At 46.6% G+C, this 18,342-nt stretch overlaps 1 protein-coding gene across 4 annotated transcripts in view; it reads right to left on the bottom strand.

The window, feature by feature from the left end:
* The window catches only part of KLHDC1 (kelch domain containing 1), a 63,263-nt gene that overhangs the window by 16,583 nt on the left and 28,338 nt on the right, over positions 1-18,342 (bottom strand). For all 4 annotated transcript variants that reach the window (XM_069735156.1, XM_069735134.1, XM_069735141.1 and 1 more), the window contains exons 6-8: positions 460-543; positions 301-381; positions 153-211 (exon numbers count right to left, since the gene is read on the bottom strand). In XM_069735156.1, coding sequence (XP_069591257.1) covers positions 153-211; positions 301-381; positions 460-543 — 224 coding nt within the window. The remainder of the gene's footprint in view (positions 1-152; positions 212-300; positions 382-459; positions 544-18,342) is intronic.

The raw sequence follows: 18,342 nt of genomic DNA, 5'->3' as shown, positions 1-18,342 counted from the left end.
GTTCGGGTGCCTTTCCTCTGAGCTATATGACAACTTTAGGCTCTTCAGTGAATAGTGAGAAGTCCAATGTGACATTCAAGTACAACAGTCTGTGACTGATCTTATGTAAACACGGAATTTACCCTTTTTTTCTGTTTCCTAATAAAACTTACCCTCCGGACCAAGTCCACGTGTCCAAGTTCAGAACGTGCAAATCATTCATCCTCGTTTGCTAGAAATAAACAAAACGATAAAGTCGATATTAGCCCAGTAGTTCTGATGAACAAAGTCCTATAATAAACAGTGGAAGGTGAAGCCCACCAGAACGCGCCCACCAAACACGTATCCGTTATTTCCAAGGAGGGCGCAGGAATGGGCGGCACGGGCTTGAGGAGGGGTGCTCTGAGAATAAGACAAGGGCAGAATATTAGAGGATGTTAAACAAAGCCATGGCCATGACACACGTGACATAAAACTTACTTTTATCACGGGCTGTGTCCAGGCTTGTTCCTCGGTGTCAAACACGTTGATGTCGTTGTTCCATCCCCAAAACATCTGACCTTCCTGGAAACAGTACAGTAAGTCTAGCTCCAATCATACAGAAAACGGATAATGGTGCACTAAAGACAGTAATGCCTGCTCCGCTCACTCCACATGGAGAGCTGCGGGAGCGGGGACGTCACAATATACCAGCATCCGCTGGGACGCATGCACACAGCATAGTTATTTCCACTCTGAAGAGCGGCATTGATTGCCGGCAGCATCAGGTGTCATCAGTAGTGCTGTGAAACGGAAACCTGGGAGGCAGCGCGAATCACAACCAGTCCGTGCGCCAGTGTAAGAGCAAAATATTTGGAAAAATTAATTATTGTGCAAAATTTAAGGTAAATTTGAATAAAGCCCTTTGAGAAGCAGTGATTTATCCTTTTAGAATGACATTATTTTACCATATCAGGTGCTGCTGAATACTCGGGAAAATACGATTCCAAAACAGGGTGGAATTGAAAAAGAAAAAAAAACAAAACCGTAATTCTACTGTTGGGTTTTGTTTTTATTACGCCACAGGGCAGTACGTCGGCTTATATACCGTCACACATCACAGCGCAATACATGATAGATACAGGGGATAAACAGTACGATCTCCATCATGGATACAAGTGGTCACCCAGGCTCAGATATGGCTTAGTAATACTAAATCCAGACTCATAGTGTGACCCTTACCAATTGCTCGGTCACTATATTTACCTCCATATATGTCAATGCACAAAAAGGAGAAAGACATGGAGTTTGTTTAAAAATGTACAAAAATACTTTAATTACATATACCAAAACACTAGCACAAAAATAACAAACAAACATTAAAGAAAATGATGTGTAGATGCCTAAAACATGTACAGCGAGCCACATTTCCATATAATAGTGTAACACATGATATGTAACAACAGGTGAGGGGCACCAACCCGCCTAACAGCTCCCAGAGTAAGTCAAACAAGTAACAAAATCAGCCCCTCTGATAGAATGGTCCGTGCTCCATTGCAATGAACCTAGTCCCTCCAATTAGGGGTCTGTCTCCATAGACCGTGCTGTGACAGTCAGAGAGAGGTAAATAAAGGGTGAAGGGAGAAGGAGGAAGGTATAGATGTCACCTCACCAGTGGCCATGCTGCCTGAACGTCCCCGACGCGCGTTTCGCCGCTTCTTAGCCCTGCTTTCTCAAGGGGAAGTGTGGTACAATCTTCCTTTGAAGGACCTTAAGTATCCTAGGATACCGGTCATGTGTGTGTCAAATGACCAGGCTTATTCAACACTGTAAGATGACGGCGCATGTGCCCGCCGTCACTAAAAAAACACCCACTCCCCCGCCGCCCGGACCTGCCCGGATTACAGCCGCGAGTGAGTACAAAGTGTCTCAGTCGCGCGCCGCACCAGGACTGCGCCGGACCGCAAGTGGCGGGTGCCCGTGACAGGCGCGCGCACGCACACCACAGTGTAAAGTGCGCCTTAGATATTACTGGTACCGAAAAAACCATTTATACAATACAAAACAAATCTTAAAATCTATGACAGTGTCCGGAAATCCAGATGGCTCCACAAGATGATATTGTATGCAGATTTGTTCCGCTAATGCCTCCATGGTTTGTCCAAAGTCCATAATGCATAGTCAGTACAAATCCATGCGCAACTTCGTTATGCTGGTGCCTTCATGGATTGACCAAAGACCATAATATATATAATCATCAAAGTCCATGCATGACACTGTAGTCCCAAAGGGGATCCTAATTATAGAATAATACAGAACCTGTATACAAAACAAAACAATTAAAATCAAAACCACACAGTTAAAAGTACAAAAAGCAGAGGGATTACTGAGGGGCCTCCCAATAATTTCCTATTACAAGAAGGGACCAAAATTAAGTGCATCATTAAGTCCAGCTGGCTTCATGGTGCCTAGTGAGACAATCCATTTTAATTCGCGTTGGGCGAGGAGTTTTTTAATGTCACCTCCTCTAATACCTGTATGCACCACATCTATACCCCTCTGTTATGGCTGGCAATCAGGCAACACAGCGTGCAGTAATCAGCGCACATACAGAGATCTGGCAATAACCAAAAACAATAGGACGAGCTCTGAGACGTGGAATCTCTGTAGACTGCAGTACCTGATCTATCCTCACACAACTATAAGCAGCAGTGGAATGCGCCTATCACTACCTATGCAACTCGGCACTGCCTGAGGAGCTGACTAGCCTGAAGATAGAAATACAAGCCTGACTTACCTCAGAGAAATACCCCAAAGGAATAGGCAGCCCCCCACATATAATGACTGTTAGCAAGATGAAAAGACAAACGTAGGAATGAAATAGATTCAGCAAAGTGAGGCCCGATATTCTAGACAGAGCGAGGATAGCAAAGAGAACTATGCAGTCTACAAAAAACCCTAAAACGAAAACCACGCAAAGGGGCAAAAAGACCCACCGTGCCGAACTAACAGCACGGCGGTGCACCCCTTTGCTTCTCAGAGCTTCCAGCAAAAGTAAATAGCAAGCTGGACAGAAAAAACAGAAAACAAACTAGAAGCACTTATCTAGCAGAGCAGCAGGCCCAAGGAAAGATGCAGTAGCTCAGATCCAACACTGGAACATTGACAAGGAGCAAGGAAGACAGACTCAGGTGGAGCTAAATAGCAAGGCAGCCAACGAGCTCACCAAAACACCTGAGGGAGGAAACCCAGAGACTGCAATACCACTTGTGACCACAGAAGTGAACTCAGCCACAGAATTCACAACACCCCTCACCATAAAGTCCTTAGGGTTACAATTGTGTACTAACCTAAAATGCTTAGGGATGGTTTTAAGTGTTGTCACATCATCCACTAACCTTGCCGCACTAATATCCCGTACGTGTTCCCTTACACGCACTCTCAATTCACGTGACGTCAGTCCTACATAAACTAGGGAACAACTGCATGTGGCGTAGTAGATCACATTAGAGGTGTTGCACGAGATATATTCTCTTATCTCATATTCCCTCTTACTGTCCACTGAGCAGAAAGATGTTGTACGGACCATATTAGCACAAGCCACACAATGGCCTCACTTAAAAGAACCTTTGACTGGATGTGTCATACCAAATGGATTAGTACTTGGCGCCACATAGTGGCTGGATACCAAGAGGTCTCTAAAATTTTTCGACCTACGCGGGGTCATTAAGGGCCTTTCACTAAGAAACGGTCCCAGGGAGGGTTCGGCACTCAAAACATGCCAATATTTGGTTAGAATTGCTCTCATGCTCTCCCACTCATGATTATATACTGAAATAAAACGGATCATATCATCCTTTTCTTTCTTTTTGGCTTTGCCATGTATCAGTGAATCCCGAGTTTTTGATTTAGCTCTTTTGTATCCGTTTTTTATACATCTTTTACTATAACCTCTGTCCTTGAATCTCTGTTGCAAATCCAGAGCCTGTTTTTCAAATCTCTGATTTGTCGAGCAGATCCGCCTCATCCTCAAGAACTGTCCAACCGGGACGGCGCTTATAGTGGCCTGACTATGTGCCGACTTCGCATGTATTAATACGTTAACCGATGTTGTTTTCGAAAAGACATCAGTCTGGATGGACAAAGTAGAGTCCACTTCCAGACTGATGTCCAAAAAATCAATTTTGTGATAATCATACCTGTAAGTCAGATTAATATTGAAAACATTCCTATTGAGCTCTCCCATGAATTCATCCAGCTGCCTGCACCGTCCCCCGCCAAAAGAACAAAACATCGTCTATATAACGCAGCCAGCACAGCACATGGTCAGCGGCCCCCACCCCCGCGTCACCAAACACCAACCTCTCCCAGAAACCCAGAAAGAGGTTAGCGTACGCGGGGGCACAGGCCGCACCCATGGCTGCGCCACGCTTTTGCTGATAGAACTGATCTTTAAACGTAAAAAAATTATGTGTAAGGATAAAGTGCAGCAGCTGGATGATGAGCTCACACAAAGGGCCGTCCAGGTTGGAGGTCTCGAGGAAGAAGCGGACCGCTCCCAAACCATCTGCATGATTGATGCATGTGTATAACGTCTTGACGTCTGCTGTTACCAGCAACGTCCCTTCCTCAACAAAGATGCCGTCAACCCTACACAGGACATCCGTTGTGTCTTTTACATATGAAGGTAGGGTCTCGACTAGAGGTTTCAAATAATGATCTATAAATCTACAAATCGGATCACAGAAACCATCAATCCCTGACACAATCAGTCAACGGTGGGTTGACGGCATCTTTGTGCACCTTTGGAAGCAAGTACAGAGTAGGTATTCTCGGGAATTTCACTGTTAGGCCATCCAAAACTTGTTTGTTAATTATACCTAAATCAAAAGCTCTTAGCAGGATTTTTTGGAGCTCTGCCGAAAAAGACATCACCGGATTATATCTAAGTTTATCATAAACATTGTTGTCCCGCAACTGCCGGAACGCTTCGCGTTCATATTTGACAGTTGGCCAAACAACAATGTTCCCCCCCTTGTCAGCCGCCTTAAATACCACGTCATCCATTGCTTGTAATTGACGTAAACTCTCTCTCTGTTTATGTGTGAGGTTATCGAAACGGCGATATGTTGTTAGTTTTTTTAGATCGTCTGATACCAGTTTCGTAAAAACCTCTATGGCTAGACATAATGACAAGGGGGGGGGGGAAACGTGTTGATTTAGGCAAGATACCCCTTGGGAACGCACCTTCACGGGTCGGATTTTGTTCCTCAAGAGTTTTGTCTGGTGTTCATTTTCTGACTTTGATTCAGTTGAGCACTCTCAGTATCCATGCCAGCTATATGTTTTTTTGAGGGTCGGGGTTCTTCATTCCTCATTGATCTAATGAACACCAGACAAACCTCCAAAAAAGGAGCCGGTGGTAAACAGTCTGAGCCCAAGTCCCAGGGAGGGTTACAGGTAATCAATTTATCTGACCATGTGCTAACTAATACACAATTAGAAGTGCTTAGTAAAGGTTTATCATTCTCTCCCACTAACAGTTTTAATTATTTTTTAGCACTGAAGGATCTTCATCTTTTTTCACGTAGGCTAATCCTCAAGAAACTGCACAACAAGGGAGGATATGAACAGGAGAATTGGAGCGCTGCTGACAGAGACAACATCCGAATTTTAGAGGAACTTCTTGAGGAACAAAATCCGACCCGGGACAACAATGTTTATGATAAACTTAGATATAATCCGGTGATGTCTTTTTCGGCAGAGCTCCAAAAAATCCTGCTAAGAGCTTTTGATTTAGGTATAATTAACAAACAAGTTTTGGATGGCCTAACAGTGAAATTCCCGAGAATACCTACTCTGTACTTGATTCAAAAGGTGCACAAAGATGCCGTCAACCCACCGGGACGTCCGATTGTGTCAGGGATTGATGGTTTGTGTGATCCGATTTGTAGATTTATAGATCATTATTTGAAACCTCTAGTCGAGACCCTACCTTCATATGTAAAAGACACAACGGATGTCCTGTGTAGGGTTGACGGCATCTTTGTTGAGGAAGGGACGTTGCTGGTAACAGCAGACGTCGAGACGTTATACACATGCATCAATCATGCAGATGGTTTGGGAGCGGTCCGCTTCTTTTTTTTTTTTATTTGAATAGATTTTTATTGAAAATAAACATGAACATTACATTTTATGCATTTTCCAATATATTACAAAGTTTCTTCATTTTCCAAACCCCAAACCTCCCCCTCCCATGACAGCTCCTTCCCAATTATACTTTTGTTACCAGTATTGATGGCTCTTTGAGCCGCTTGACTCACTTATGACCGCTTATTCTTCTAGCAATCTCCCCCCTCCACAGGTCTTCATTCGCCCATTTCCCATTCCCACTCATCCCAGCTCGAGCCACGGAGACCACAGTTTGTCAAACATTTCTGTTTTCCCACGTCTTTTGTAGACCCCCTTTTCCAGATTGAGACCATGTTTAACATATTTCAGGAATTCACCCCTTGTAGGCGGTTCCTCCTTGATCCAGTTCCTTGCTATCACCTTCCTAGCCATATATAATAGTCTAGCTATTGCTATCTTCCAGGTGTTATCCACTCTAATTTCCTCCACATATCCCAGTAGGCACACCATCGGATCTCTCGGCACTCTGCATTTATACGCCCCTTCCACACGGCTCAGTACCACCAGCCAAAAAGCAACCAGTCTTGGACATGTCCACATCATGTGGTATATTCCTGCATTCTCAGTCCTACATCTTGGGCATTCAGAGTCAGCACGCAACCCCGCTCTGTGCAACACTTCCGGTGATTTATAGACTCTGTGCAAGATGTACAGCTGCGATAGTCTATACGGCTCACTTAGTGACACTCGTGGAACCCACTCCAACACCGACTCCCAGGTTTCATTCTCCATTGGGCCTAAATCTCTTTCCCATTTAGCTCTCGCTTTTAGAGGGAAATCCAGCAAATATGCATGCAGTAGGTCCTTATAAAGGGTGGAAATGACTCCCCTTGTGGACCCTTCCCCACACACGTATTCCAGAACTATGTCCTCTTGGATCTCAATACCATCGCCCTTGTTTTGAGCTTTAAAAGCGTGTTTCATCTGGGCATATTGATACTCCCCAGTCGGTCTCAATCAAAACTCCCCCTGCAGCTGCGAAAAGGACTTTAACACTCGTTGTTGAATTATCTGAGCAACCAAATGGATTCCTTTGGCCTGCCACTCTGTCAGCACTCCAAGAGCCGCAAACTCAACCAAATTATTATTAAGCCATATCGGTGTAAATTTAGTCAGTCCCGTAACCCCCCGAATCTGTCGCAGTCTGGTCCATAATTTATGTATCAAAAACATAGTTGGATACAATTTCCCCAATACACCCAAGGAGCCATCCTCCAGACACTGCACCACCGGTCGTCGGTTTGTCACTCCCTCCATCAAGTGTTGTACCGCACTGGAGGACGCCTCCCGCGCCCAGCCCTTCAAATGCTGACTCTGGGCTGCAAGAAAATATAACTCAGGGTTGGGCAAAGCCAACCCTCCATCTTCCTTGGGTCGCTGAAGCGTCTCCAGGCCAATACGTGGGTACTGCCTCCCCCATATCAGACTTCTAAAAAGAGCATTAATCTGCCGGAACTTCCCACGTGGAATCCAAACTGGCGCGTTATGTAGGACGTAGAGTATTTTGGGCATCAGAACCATTTTAATAAGATTAACCCTACCCACCACCGATAGGTGTAATTTATTCCACGCATCTACTTTTGCCTTAAGGACGCCCATGAGAGGAGTCAAATTCCTATACAAAAACTCTGTGACTGGCATCGAGATCCATATTCCCAGGTATTTGAAAAGGGATGCCACCTTAAGCCGCCCCTCTCCCAATGGCTCACTTCCACTCTCCTCCACCCCATCCACCTCAAAGAGGACCGATTTATCCCAATTTATCCTCAGTCCCGACAAGGCTCCAAATTTTTCAATGATCTCGATGGCCCCTTTCAAGGCGTCGTCCGGGTCCGCCAGGAACAGTAAGATGTCGTCTGCATATAACGCAATCTTCTCCTCAACACTCCCATATCTGAACCCAGGGACCTCATCCGACTGTCGGATCTTGGCGGCCAGTGGCTCCACAGCTAGGGCAAACAGGAGGGGCGACAGTGGGCATCCCTGCCTCGTACCTCTGGCCAACTTTATAGGCTGAGAAAGTTCCCCATTCACTCTGATTCTAGCTGTTGGTAATGAATATAGCAGTTGAATCCACGACACAAATTGCGGTCCAATACCCATACATTTCAACACCCGCCAGAGATATCCCCACTCCACACTGTCAAACGCCTTATGGGCATCCAAGGATGCAATGACCCTTCGGCCACAGTTGTCAGACCTCAGCTGCAGATTCATATACAGCCTCCACAGATTAACCGCTGTAGACCTGTCAGGCATAAAGCCGGACTGATCCGGATGTAAAAGGTTAGTAATGACACTGGACAGACGGGAAGCTAACACCCTGGCCAAGAGCTTGACATCGATGGTTAACAGAGAGATTGGGCAATATGACTCAGGTTTCCCCAGATCCTTGTCCTCCTTCGGAATAACCACTATAATAGCCTCCCTCATAGATGCTGGGAGATACCCTTGGCATCCAGCCTCCTCCAGTACTAACTTTAATCTGGGAATCAACACTTCCGCCAAGCTTTTATAGATTTCGTCTGGTAACCCATCAACTCCAGGTGCCTTCCCATTGGCCATAGACTTCAGCGCCCGACTCAGTTCCTCCTCGGTGATAGGGGCATCGAGGCTCACCCTATCCTCCTCACTCAATTTCGGGAGACCCAGACTCTCCAGGAAAGTCTCTGTATCTCCGACTGACTCATTAACCCTGGAGGAATATAAGTCCGCGTAAAAGTCCGCAAAGACCTTTATAATTTCAGGTGTTTCAGATATCCTGCTCCCCCCATCTGAAACCAACGAATGTACATACGAGGTACTACGCTGAGCAGAAGCTACCACCGATAGCATGTGTCCCACTGTTTCTCCCTCCTGAAAATAAGTCACCCTTTGAAACTCCCGCTTCCTTTCAGCTTTTCCCAGCAGAATCTTTTCCATATGAGTTTGCGCTGTTCTCAATCTTTTCTCTGCCTCGGAGGTCCCCAACACTACCATCTCGTCCTCTGCAGCCTTCAGCTCCTCCACCGCCACTCTCTCTGCCTCCCTTGTCTTCCGCTTACACCTACTAATGTCTCTAAATAGTAGCCCTCTCAGGTACGCTTTCATTGCATCCCAAACAGTTAGAGCATCTGTACTCCCATCATTTAAAGCAAAGAATTCCGTCACCTCCTTCCCTATACCCTCCAAGTCAATACTCTGTAACCAGTTAGGATGGATCTTCCATTCTCTCCCGCTTGCGGTCCGTGTCCCCAACAACCTGACCTCCACCTCAATTGGACTGTGATCCGAAAGGGCCCTCGGCAGATAACGCACCTCCCCCACCATTGTGTCTAACAGGCGGTTACCCAGCGCCATATCAATTCTGGATAGCGTAGCATGAGCCGGCGAGTAGCACGAGTACCCTCTCTCCCCAACATGTCTAACTCTCCATAGATCAATCATGCCTATTTCACGCACATAGGTACCAAATGTTGTAGTGTGCCCCTCCGACCTGTTCTGGGTGTTCATATTTTTATCCCAAAAGTCGTCGCAAATATTGTTCAAATCCCCAATAATTAAAAGTGGTAGCGGTCCCCATCGTTCCACCTTCTCCAACACCTCCCTGATCTTCTTACTTGAATATGGAGGTGGAATATACATTGCTGCAACACACACTCTCACTCCATACAATATACATTGTATCACCACATACTGACCCTCATCATCCACGCATACCTTCACCTCTTCATACTGCACTCCCACCGGCACCAACACTGACACACCCCTTGATTACGTCGAAAAGGTAGAATGATACCCTTTCTGAATCCATCGTCTATTCAGTACGTCCACTTTCTCCCGTATCAAGTGCGTCTCTAGCAAACATATCATAGAGGCCCGTTGATCCTTCGCATACTGCAAGCTCGCAGCTCTCCTAGACTTATCCGCCAGACCTCTCACATTCCAACTCAATATCTTAAAGCGGTCCCCTATTATGTGACTCATCATCTTTAGTTATGTCGTTAATCCCAGTTCTGAGCTGTCTAACTTCCCTCCCATCCCTTACCCCCCCCCACCCCCCCAATACTATACATTCTGCCTCTTATCAAGAGTGGGGCACCATCATCCATTGCGAACACTCTTGTTAACGTAACCTTCTCCTTCCGCCTCCCGCTACCGTTTATAATAGAATTCGGCGCAGTTCTTAAAAGAAGAAAATATTTCAACATGTATTAACTTACAACTGCAAGAAACTAAATAAACTTTTAGTACGCTGCACACCCTTCCTCCCTCGTACTTCTCCGCCGCATCAGCACTCCCAGTGCGTTCCCTGGGTAATGCCCAGCTCCACCCTCAAACCTTCACATCTCAATTACCAATGTACTGTCAGTCAATCTCTTTTTCCCCTTTTTAAAGAAAGTAAAATATCTCCCGACCAACCCACCCCGCATTTTCAATCTCCTTTCCCTTTAAGCCTTTTAGCGTTAAAATCTATCCACTGGGTAGCGTCCTCCGGCGTCTGGAAAAAATGAATCTTATCCAACGCTACCACTCTCAGTCGTGCCGGAAACATCATGGAGTATTGCACTCCCAGTTCCCTCAGCCGTCTCTTGATACCCGTGAACATCATCCGTTGTTTCTGTACCAGGGCGGAATAGTCAGGGTAGATAGCGATTCTTTGACCTCCAATTGTCAGATCCGTCGTATCTCTAGCCTTCCTCAGGATAATGTCTCTGTCTCTGTAGTTTAGGATTTTGGCAAGCATGGTACGGGGACTTGCTCCAGGGACAGGTGGTTTCGGTGGGACCCTGTGGGCTCTTTCTACCGCTAATACTTTTGTCAGTGCTGCATCACCAAAAGTCTCAAGGAGCCAGCTTTCAATATACTCCGTGGGATTCCACCCTCAGTTTTTTCAGGGATACCCACTATACGAATGTTATTTCTTCTGGACCTATTCTCCAGATCCTCATTTTTTGCAGCTAGCTCCGATATTGCTTGAGTAAACTTCCTCTCCGCTTTCTGCAGCTGCACTATATGATCTTCTGCCGTGCTCACCCTTTCCTCTACAGCCCCCACACGTTTGTCAATCTTTTGCAGGGCTGCATTTATCTGGGCTGTATCCCCCTTGACCTCCTGTAGCTGCTGGGTCAGGGATTGTTTGCATGATGACACCAGTGCAAAAATGTCTCTAAGGGTGGGCTCTGCTCCTGGCTCCTTATCTTCAGATCCCCCTACTACCACCGCCATGTCACCATCCCTGCTCCCCTGTTGTACCTCCTGCTCCTCTGCTGGGCTTTCCTCCTCTCCTTCTGTGTCTGCTCCGGCGTCCTCCTCTGCTTTTCCTGCGCTCCCTGCGGCCTCCACTCTAGCAAACTGCTTGAGCTTTGCCGCCGCCGCCATTCTATTCTGGCATGCCGCGTTGTCCTTCTCTGCCTTCTCCCTGGCGTCGGCGCCATCTTGCGTCTCTTTGCCTCCTCCTGGTCATATTTGCTGACCTCGGGGCCGCCGCTGTTCACCGCCGCACTCCCGGGACTCTCCTGCAGCCGGTAAGCGCCGTGAATCGCCGCTCAGCTGCGGCTTATGAGGATAATTACAGCGTTAGTAGCGGGAGCGCTCTGCCACACGTCCGCTCACATGGACATTCAGGCCACGCCCCGAGCGGTCTGCTTCTTCTTCGAGACCTCCAACCTGGACGGCCCTTTGTGTGAGCTCATCATCCAGCTGCTGCACTTTATACTTACACATAATTGTTTTACGTTTAAAGATCAGTTCTATCAGCAAAAGCGTGGCGCAGCCATGGGTGCGGCCTGTGCCCCCGAGTACGCTAACCTCTTTCTGGGTTTCTGGGAGAGGTTGGTGTTTGGTGACGCGGGGACGGGGGCCGCTGACCATGTGCTGTGCTGGCTGCGTTATATAGACGATGTTTTGTTCTTTTGGCGGGGGACGGTGCAGCAGCTGGATGAATTCATGGGAGAGCTCAATAGGAATGTTTTCAATATTAAACTGACTTACAGGTATGATTATCACAAAATTGATTTTTTGGACATCAGTCTGGAAGTGGACTCTACTTTGTCCATCCAGACTGATGCCTTTCGGAAAACAACATCGGTTAACGCATTAATACATGCAAAGTCGGCACATAGTCAGGCCACTATAAGGGCCGTCCCGGTTGGACAGTTCTTGAGGATGAGGCGGATCTGCTCGACAAATCAGAGATTTGAAAAACAGGCTCTGGATTTGCAACAGAGATTCAAGGACAGAGGTTATAGTAAAAGATGTATAAAAAACGGATACAAAAGAGCTAAATCAAAAACTCGGGATTCACTGATACATAGCAATGCCAAAAAGAAAGAAAAGGATGATATGATCCGTTTAATTTCAGTATATAATCATGAGTGGGAGAGCATGAGAGCAATTCTAACCAAATATTGGCATGTTTTGAGTGCCGAACCCTCCCTGGGACCGTTTCTTAGTGAAAGGCCCTTAATGACCCCGCGTAGGTCGAAAAATCTTAGAGACCTCTTGGTATCCAGCCACAGTCTGAGCCCAAGTCCCAGGGAGGGTTACAGGTAATCAATTTATCTGACCATGTGCTAACTAATACACAATTAGAAGTGCTTAGTAAAGGTTTATCATTCTCTCCCACTAACAGTTTTAATTATTTTTTAGCACTGAAGGATCTTCATCTTTTTTCACGTAAGCTAATCCTCAAGAAACTGCACAACAAGGGAGGATATGAACAGGAGAATTGGAGCGCTGCTGACAGAGACAACATCCGAATTTTAGAGGAACTTCTTGAGGAACAAAATCCGACCCGGGACAACAATGTTTATGATAAACTTAGATATAATCCGGTGATGTCTTTTTCGGCAGAGCTCCAAAAAATCCTGCTAAGAGCTTTTGATTTAGGTATAATTAACAAACAAGTTTTGGATGGCCTAACAGTGAAATTCCCGAGAATACCTACTCTGTACTTGATTCAAAAGGTGCACAAAGATGCCGTCAACCCACCGGGACGTCCGATTGTGTCAGGGATTGATGGTTTGTGTGATCCGATTTGTAGATTTATAGATCATTATTTGAAACCTCTAGTCGAGACCCTACCTTCATATGTAAAAGACACAACGGATGTCCTGTGTAGGGTTGACGGCATCTTTGTTGTAGAAGGGACGTTGCTGGTAACAGCAGACGTCGAGACGTTATACACATGCATCAATCATGCAGATGGTTTGAGAGCGGTCCGCTTCTTTCTTTTTTTTTATTTAAATAGATTTTTATTGAAAATAAACATGAACATTACATTTTATGCATTTTCCAATATATTACAAAGTTTCTTCATTTTCCAAACCCCAACAATCCCAACAAACCCCAAACCTCCCCCTCCCATGACAGCTCCTTCCCAATTATACTTTTGTTACCAGTATTGATGGCTCTTTGAGCCGCTTGACTCACTTATGACCGCTTATTCTTCTAGCAATCTCCCCCCTCCACAGGTCTTCATTCGCCCATTTCCCATTCCCACTCATCCCAGCTCGAGCCACGGAGACCACAGTTTGTCAAACATTTCTGTTTTCCCACGTCTTTTGTAGACCCCCTTTTCCAGATTGAGACCATGTTTAACATATTTCAGGAATTCACCCCTTGTAGGCGGTTCCTCCTTGATCCAGTTCCTTGCTATCACCTTCCTAGCCATATATAATAGCCTAGCTATTGCTATCTTCCAGGTGTTATCCACTCTAATTTCCTCCACATATCCCAGTAGGCACACCATCGGATCTCTCGGCACTCTGCATTTATACGCCCCTTCCACACGGCTCAGTACCACCAGCCAAAAAGCAACCAGTCTTGGACATGTCCACATCATGTGGTATATTCCTGCATTCTCAGTCCTACATCTTGGGCATTCAGAGTCAGCACGCAACCCCGCTCTGTGCAACACTTCCGGTGATTTATAGACTCTGTGCAAGATGTACAGCTGCGATAGTCTATACGGCTCACTTAGTGACGCTCGTGGAACCCACTCCAACACCGACTCCCAGGTTTCATTCTCCATTGGGCCTAAATCTCTTTCCCATTTAGCTCTCGCTTTTAGAGGGAAATCCAGCAAATATGCATGCAGTAGGTCCTTATAAAGGGTGGAAATGACTCCCCTTGTGGACCCTTCCCCACACACGTATTCCAGAACTATGTCCTCTTGGATCTCAATACCATCGCCCTTGTTTTGAGCTTTAAAAGCGTGTTTCATCTGGGCATATTGATACTCCCCAGTCGGTCTCAATCCAAACTCCCCCTGCAGCTGCGAAAAGGACTTTAACACTCGTTGTTGAATTATCTGAGCAACCAAATGGATTCCTTTGGCCTGCCACTCTGTCAGCACTCCAAGAGCCGCAAACTCAACCAAATTATTCTTAAGCCATATCGGTGTAAATTTAGTCAGTCCCGTAACCCCCCGAATCTGTCGCAGTCTGGTCCATAATTTATGTATCAAAAACATAGTTGGATACAATTTCCCCAATACACCCAAGGAGCCATCCTCCAGACACTGCACCACCGGTCGTCGGTTTGTCACTCCCTCCATCAAGTGTTGTACCGCACTGGAGAACGCCTCCCGTGCCCAGCCCTTCAAATGCTGACTCTGGGCTGCAAGAAAATATAACTCAGGGTTGGGCAAAGCCAACCCTCCATCTTCCTTGGGTCGCTGAAGCGTCTCCAGGCCAATACGTGGGTACTGCCTCCCCCATATCAGACTTCTAAAAAGAGCATTAATCTGCCGGAACTTCCCACGTGGAATCCAAACTGGCGCGTTATGTAGGACGTAGAGTATTTTGGGCATCAGAACCATTTTAATAAGATTAACCCTACCCACCACCGATAGGTGTAATTTATTCCATGCATCTACTTTTGCCTTAAGGACGCCCATGAGAGGAGTCAAATTCCTATACAAAAACTCTGTGACTGGCATCGAGATCCATATTCCCAGGTATTTGAAAAGGGATGCCACCTTAAGCCGCCCCTCTCCCAATGGCTCCTCCACCCCATCCACCTCAAAGAGGACCGATTTATCCCAATTTATCCTCAGTCCCGACAAGGCTCCAAATTTTTCAATGATCTCGATGGCCCCTTTCAAGGCGTTGTCCGGGTCCGCCAGGAACAGTAAGATGTCGTCTGCATATAACGCAATCTTCTCCTCAACACTCCCATATCTGAACCCAGGGACCTCATCCGACTGTCGGATCTTGGCGGCCAGTGGCTCCACAGCTAGGGCAAACAGGAGGGGCGACAGTGGGCATCCCTGCCTCGTACCTCTGGCCAACTTTATAGGCTGAGAAAGTTCCCCATTCACTCTGATTCTAGCTGTTGGTAATGAATATAGCAGTTGAATCCACGACACAAATTGCGGTCCAATACCCATACATTTCAACACCCGCCAGAGATATCCCCACTCCACACTGTCAAACGCCTTATGGGCATCCAAGGATGCAATGACCCTTCGGCCACAGTTGTCAGACCTCAGCTGCAGATTCATATACAGCCTCCGCAGATTAACCGCTGTAGACCTGTCAGGCATAAAGCCGGACTGATCCGGATGTACAAGGTTAGTAATGACACTGGACAGACGGGAAGCTAACACCCTGGCCAAGAGCTTGACATCGATGGTTAACAGAGAGATTGGGCGATATGACTCAGGTTTCCCCAGATCCTTGTCCTCCTTCGGAATAACCACTATAATAGCCTCCCTCATAGATGCTGGGAGATACCCTTGGCATCCAGCCTCCTCCAGTACTAACTTTAATCTGGGAATCAACACTTCTGCCAAGCTTCTATAGATTTCGTCTGGTAACCCATCAACTCCAGGTGCCTTCCCATTGGCCATAGACTTCAGCGCCCGACTCAGTTCCTCCTCGGTTATAGGGGCATCGAGGCTCACCCTATCCTCCTCACTCAATTTCGGGAGACCCAGACTCTCCAGGAAAGTCTCCGTATCTCCGACTGACTCATTGACCCTGGAGGAATATAAGTCCGCGTAAAAGTCCGCAAAGACCTTTATAATTTCAGGTGTTTCAGATATCCTGCTCCCCCCATCTGAAACCAACGAATGTACATACGAGGTACTACGCTGAGCAGAAGCTACCACCGATAGCATGTGTCCCACTGTTTCTCCCTCCTGAAAATAAGTCATCCTTTGAAACGCCCGCTTCCTTTCAGCTTTTCCCAGCAGAATCTTTTCCATATGAGTTTGCGCTGTTCTCAATCTTTTCTCTGCCTCGGAGGTCCCCAACACTACCATCTCGTCCTCTGCAGCCTTCAGCTCCTCCACCGCCACTCTCTCTGCCTCCCTTGTCTTCCGCTTACACCTACTAATGTCTCTAAATAGTAGCCCTCTCAGGTACGCTTTCATTGCATCCCAAACAGTTAGAGCATCTGTACTCCCATCATTTAAAGCAAAGAATTCCGTCACCTCCTTCCCTATACCCTCCAAGTCAATACTCTGTAACCAGTTAGGATGGATCTTCCATTCTCTCCCGCTTGCGGTCCGTATCCCCAACAACCTGACCTCCACCTCAATTGGACTGTGATCCGAAAGGGCCCTCGGCAGATAACGCACCTCCCCCACCATTGTGTCTAACAGGCGGTTACCCAGCGTCATATCAATTCTGGATAGCGTAGCATGAGCCGGCGAGTAGTACGAGTACCCTCTCTCCCCAACATGTCTAACTCTCCATAGATCAATCATGCCTATTTCACGCACATAGGTACCAAATGTTGTAGTGTGCCCCTCCGACCTGTTCTGGGTGTTCATATTTTTATCCCAAAAGTCGTCGCAAATATTGTTCAAATCCCCAATAATTAAAAGTGGTAGCGGTCCCCATCGTTCCACCTTCTCCAACACCTCCCTGATCTTCTTACTTGAATATGGAGGTGGAATATACATTGCTGCAACACACACTCACTCCATACAATATACATTGTATCACCACATACTGACCCTCATCATCCACGCATACCTTCACCTCTTCATACTGCACTCCCACCGGCACCAACACTGACACACCCCTTGATTACGTCGAAAAGGTAGAATGATACCCTTTCTGAATCCATCGTCTATTCAGTACGTCCACTTTCTCCCGTATCAAGTGCGTCTCTAGCAAACATATCATAGAGGCCCGTTGATCCTTCGCATACTGCAAGCTCGCAGCTCTCCTAGACTTATCCGCCAGACCTCTCACATTCCAATTCAATATCTTAAAGCGGTCCCCTATTATGTGACTCATCATCTTTAGTTATGTCGTTACTCCCAGTTCTGAGCTGTCTAACTTCCCTCCCATCCCTTACCCCCCCCCCCCCAATACTATACATTCTGCCTCTTATCAAGAGTGGGGCACAATCACCCATTGCGAACACTCTTGTTAACGTAACCTTCTCCTTCCGCCTCCCGCTACCGTTTATAATAGAATTCGGCGCAGTTCTTAAAAGAAGAAAATATTTCAACATGTATTAACTTACAACTGCAAGAAACTAAATAAACTTTTAGTACGCTGCACACCCTTCCTCCCTCGTACTTCTCCGCCGCATCAGCACTCCCAGTGCGTTCCCTGGGTAATGCCCAGCTCCACCCTCAAACCTTCACATCTCAATTACCAATGTACTGTCAGTCACTCTTTTTCCCCTTTTTAAAGAAAGTAAAATATCTCCCGACCAACCCACCCCGCATTTTCAATCTCCTTTCCCTTTAAGCCTTTTAGCGTTAAAATCTATCCACTGGGTAGCATCCTCCGGTGTCTGGAAAAAATGAATCTTATCCAACGCTACCACTCTCAGTCGTGCCGGAAACATCATGGAGTATTGCACTCCCAGTTCCCTCAGCCGTCTCTTGATACCCGTGAACATCATCCGTTGTTTCTGTACCAGGGCGGAATAGTCAGGGTAGATAGCGATTCTTTGACCTCCAATTGTCAGATCCGTCGTATCTCTAGCCTTCCTCAGGATAATGTCTCTGTCTCTGTAGTTTAGGATTTTGGCAAGCATGGTACGGGGACTTGCTCCAGGGACAGGTGGTTTCGGTGGGACCCTGTGGGCTCTTTCTACCGCAAATACATTTGTCAGTGCTGCATCACCAAAAGTCTCAAGGAGCCAGCTTTCAATATACTCCGTGGGATTCCTCCCCTCAGTTTTTTCAGGGATACCCACTATACGAATGTTATTTCTTCTGGACCTATTCTCCAGATCCTC

This window comes from Ranitomeya imitator, chromosome 1 (assembly GCF_032444005.1).
Source record: "Ranitomeya imitator isolate aRanImi1 chromosome 1, aRanImi1.pri, whole genome shotgun sequence".
Taxonomy (NCBI): domain Eukaryota; kingdom Metazoa; phylum Chordata; class Amphibia; order Anura; family Dendrobatidae; genus Ranitomeya; species Ranitomeya imitator.
The sequence above is the reverse complement of the archived record's forward strand: the minus strand, read 5'-3'. Positions and strand labels throughout refer to the sequence as shown.